At 54.9% G+C, this 3,008-nt stretch overlaps 1 protein-coding gene across 2 annotated transcripts in view; it reads left to right on the top strand.

Annotated features, from left to right (window-relative positions):
• The first annotated feature begins 2,669 nt into the window (after positions 1-2,669).
• Positions 2,670-3,008, top strand: part of ATRN (attractin) — a 254,873-nt gene continuing 254,534 nt past the window's right edge. Inside the window, exon 1 of one of the 2 annotated variants that reach the window (XM_019552796.1) lies at positions 2,670-2,947. In XM_019552796.1, the coding sequence (XP_019408341.1) occupies positions 2,742-2,947 (206 nt within the window). In that variant the 5' untranslated portion in view covers positions 2,670-2,741. The remainder of the gene's footprint in view (positions 2,948-3,008) is intronic. The other variant, XM_019552795.1, reaches the window with a different exon arrangement.

Raw genomic sequence — 3,008 nt, 5'->3', positions numbered from 1 at the left:
TCACAAATACCAAATGCACCTCTTGGTTTGAGTCCTGCTCACATGAGCAGGCAAAATAATTCAAATTCCCATCCCACAAACAGATTTTTTGGAAGTCTTAGAATACTGTGATCTTGCACGCTGTATTCACAGAGACAGAGCTCTTAAGTTTCACATGCCAGTGCTGATCTAACACTTTGCTTTGCCCCTTAGTCAAAAGTGGTGACGAGTTTAACTAAATGCACATTTCTTCTATCTTGCATTTTCTTCTGCACCCTGTTGACTCCTTATTTACCTGTCTCCGAATCGAGGCCAGACACAGGCATGGGCAAATCGGGCAGCTGCCCGGGGCCCGGACAGAAAGGGAGCCCGAAAATGGTAATTTTTATTATTATTATCATTATTCATAGATGTCAGGGGCTGGAAGGGACTAGTAGATCATTGGGTCCTGTCCCCCTGCACTAGGCAGGAAAAAACAACTGGGATCAAGTGACCCCAGTGAAGTGACTGTCCAGTCTCCTTTTGGAGATTTTCAGGGTAGGTGACTGCACCAGCACTGGGGGGAGCTTACTCCACAGTCTGGACACCCTGACTGTGAAGGAGCTTTTCCTGGTATTAAGCCTGAAGCAGCCTTCCCAGAGTTTGTATCCATTGGTCCTGGTCTTCCCCAGGGGTGCCCTGGTGAACAGCTGTTCACCAAGTTCTTGATGCATTCCCCTGACATAGCAGTAAGCTGCTATCAAGCCCTCCTGCAGCCTGCTCTTCTTTAGGCTAAAGATGCCAAGTCCCTCAGCCTTTCCTCATAAGGCTTGCCTTGCAATCCCTGATCATATGGGTGACGCTTCTTTGGACTCTCTCAAGTTTTTCCAGGCCCTTATTGAAGTGCGGAGCCCAGAACTGGATGCACTACCCCAGCCGTGCTCTTGCTAGTGCTGAGTACAGTGGGAGTATCACGTCCTTAGTTTTACATGAGATGCATCGGTTGATGCACGCCAGCGTGTTGTTTGCCCTGCTGACCACCGCCTTGTATTGCTGGCTCATGTTCATGCAATGGTCAACCACTACCCCTAGGTTTCTTTTGGCTGTGGTGCAAGTGAAATTTTCGCACTGAGCCTGTAGGTATGTTGAGGGCTGTTTGCCCCCAGATGGAGCACCTTACACTTCTGAGTGTTGAACTTCATCTGGCTCTGGTCCACCCAACTCTCCAGGCTGTCCAGGTCCACCTCTATCTGCAACCGATCTTCTGACATGACCACACTGTCCCATAACTTGGTGTCGTCCACGAACCTGGCCTGTGAGCTTTTCACTCCCACATCTAAATCATTGATAAAGATGTTAAAAAACACTGGTTCAAACACAGACCCCTGAGGGACACCACTGGCCACTTTTTGCCAGGATGACACAGATGTGTTCATGAGGACTCTCTGGGTCCTACCACGCAGCCCGTTTCCCACCCACTGAACTGTTGAGCAGCTAAGCCCACAATCTTCCAGTTTTCCCACACGAATATCGTGGGGTACTAGATCAAAGGCCTTTTGGAGGTCTAGGTATATAACGTTGACTTTGTTTCCCATGTCCAGGTGGTGAGAGACCTGTTTGTAGAAGGAGATGAGATTAGTAAGACAAGACCTACCAACAACAAAGCCATGCTGGCCGTCGTTCAGCATCTTCCCGTCAATGAGCGTATTGCACATAGATTCTCTAGTGAGCTTTTCCAGGATTTTCCCTGGGATGGAGGTTAGGCTGATATAGTTTCATAGATTTCATAGACATTTGGGCTGGAAGGGACTCCGGAGGATCATCGAGTCCACCCCCTGCCCCAGGTTGCCCGGGTCCTCTCTCTTTTCCCCTTCTTGAAGATGGGAACAACATTGGCCCTCTTCCAATCCCCAGGGATCTCCCCTGTGCGCCTCAATTTCTGAAAGAGTTTTGCCAGGGGCTCTGCAATGACCTCGGCCAGCTCCTTCAGCACTCTTGGGTGAAGTCCATCCTGTCGCGCTGACTTATAAATGTCTAGCTTTTCTAGTTGGTATTGCACCCGCTCAGCATCCACCGTGGGAAGGCTATCATTCCCACCGTGCCCCCTGCAATCCGGATCTCGCTTGACTTTCTCTGGCGAAGTGGGGCCCGATACTAAAAGTTCGCTCGGGGCTGCTCCGAATGCTGGTCTGCGAGCTTGCGGGAATATCTCAGTTACATGTCTGCTGTGCCCGCTGCAACGGGATTCTCTTCTTCAACAGGACTGCAACAGAAACACATAACCGACAAGTGACGGCATTCAAAGCGCCCTCTTCTCTGCTCTCTCAGGGGCCTTCTCCCCTAACCGCTGGGCAGGGAAGCCACCGGGCTGAGCCCCCACGGCGGCTGCTTGATTCATGTAGACTAAACCCTTGGGTCTAGGAAGGCAGATGCAGTATTTTGTATCGGACGGGATAAAGGTGGTGGACCCATTGCATTGCAGAAGGGTGCTGGACGTGACCCAGGAGAGCGTGGAGTTCACCAGGTGCCTGCCCTGCCCAGCTGCGCTGATACCCCCGCGCCAGCAGGGGCGGAGTCCTCCTGCCCTTCCTCTCTATGCTCCTCCTGCGGCAGGACGGTCGCGCTCCCTGCCCTTCTGCCCGCCCCGCCGCGCTCTATGGCAGGCGCGTGTCGTCACCTGCCGCGAGGCGCGTCCTCGCCGGCCGCCGTAGCGAGCGCGGCGCGTCCCTGCCGGCCACCGTCCCCGCCTCCTCCCGGCGCAGCGCACTCGGCTCCTCGGCGGGATGGCGCGGGGCGGTGCGGGCTGGTGGCGGCCGCCGCTCCTCCTCGTTGTCGTGATGCTGTCGCTGCCCGGCGCCCTGGCGGCCGAGGCCAAGGAGTGCGACAAGCCGTGCGCCAATGGTGGGCGCTGCCAGCCGGCCAGCGGCCAGTGCGAGTGCCAGCCCGGCTGGGTCGGGGACCAGTGTCAGCACTGCGGAGGCCGCTTCAGGTCGGCGGGGCTATAGGGGTGGGGGCAGGGTACTCGGGGGAGCTGTAGAGGTACAGACAGG

Source organism: Crocodylus porosus, unplaced genomic scaffold (assembly GCF_001723895.1).
Source record: "Crocodylus porosus isolate Cpor-Errol unplaced genomic scaffold, CroPor_comp1, whole genome shotgun sequence".
Taxonomy (NCBI): domain Eukaryota; kingdom Metazoa; phylum Chordata; order Crocodylia; family Crocodylidae; genus Crocodylus; species Crocodylus porosus.
This window is presented reverse-complemented; position numbering and strand designations above follow the sequence as displayed.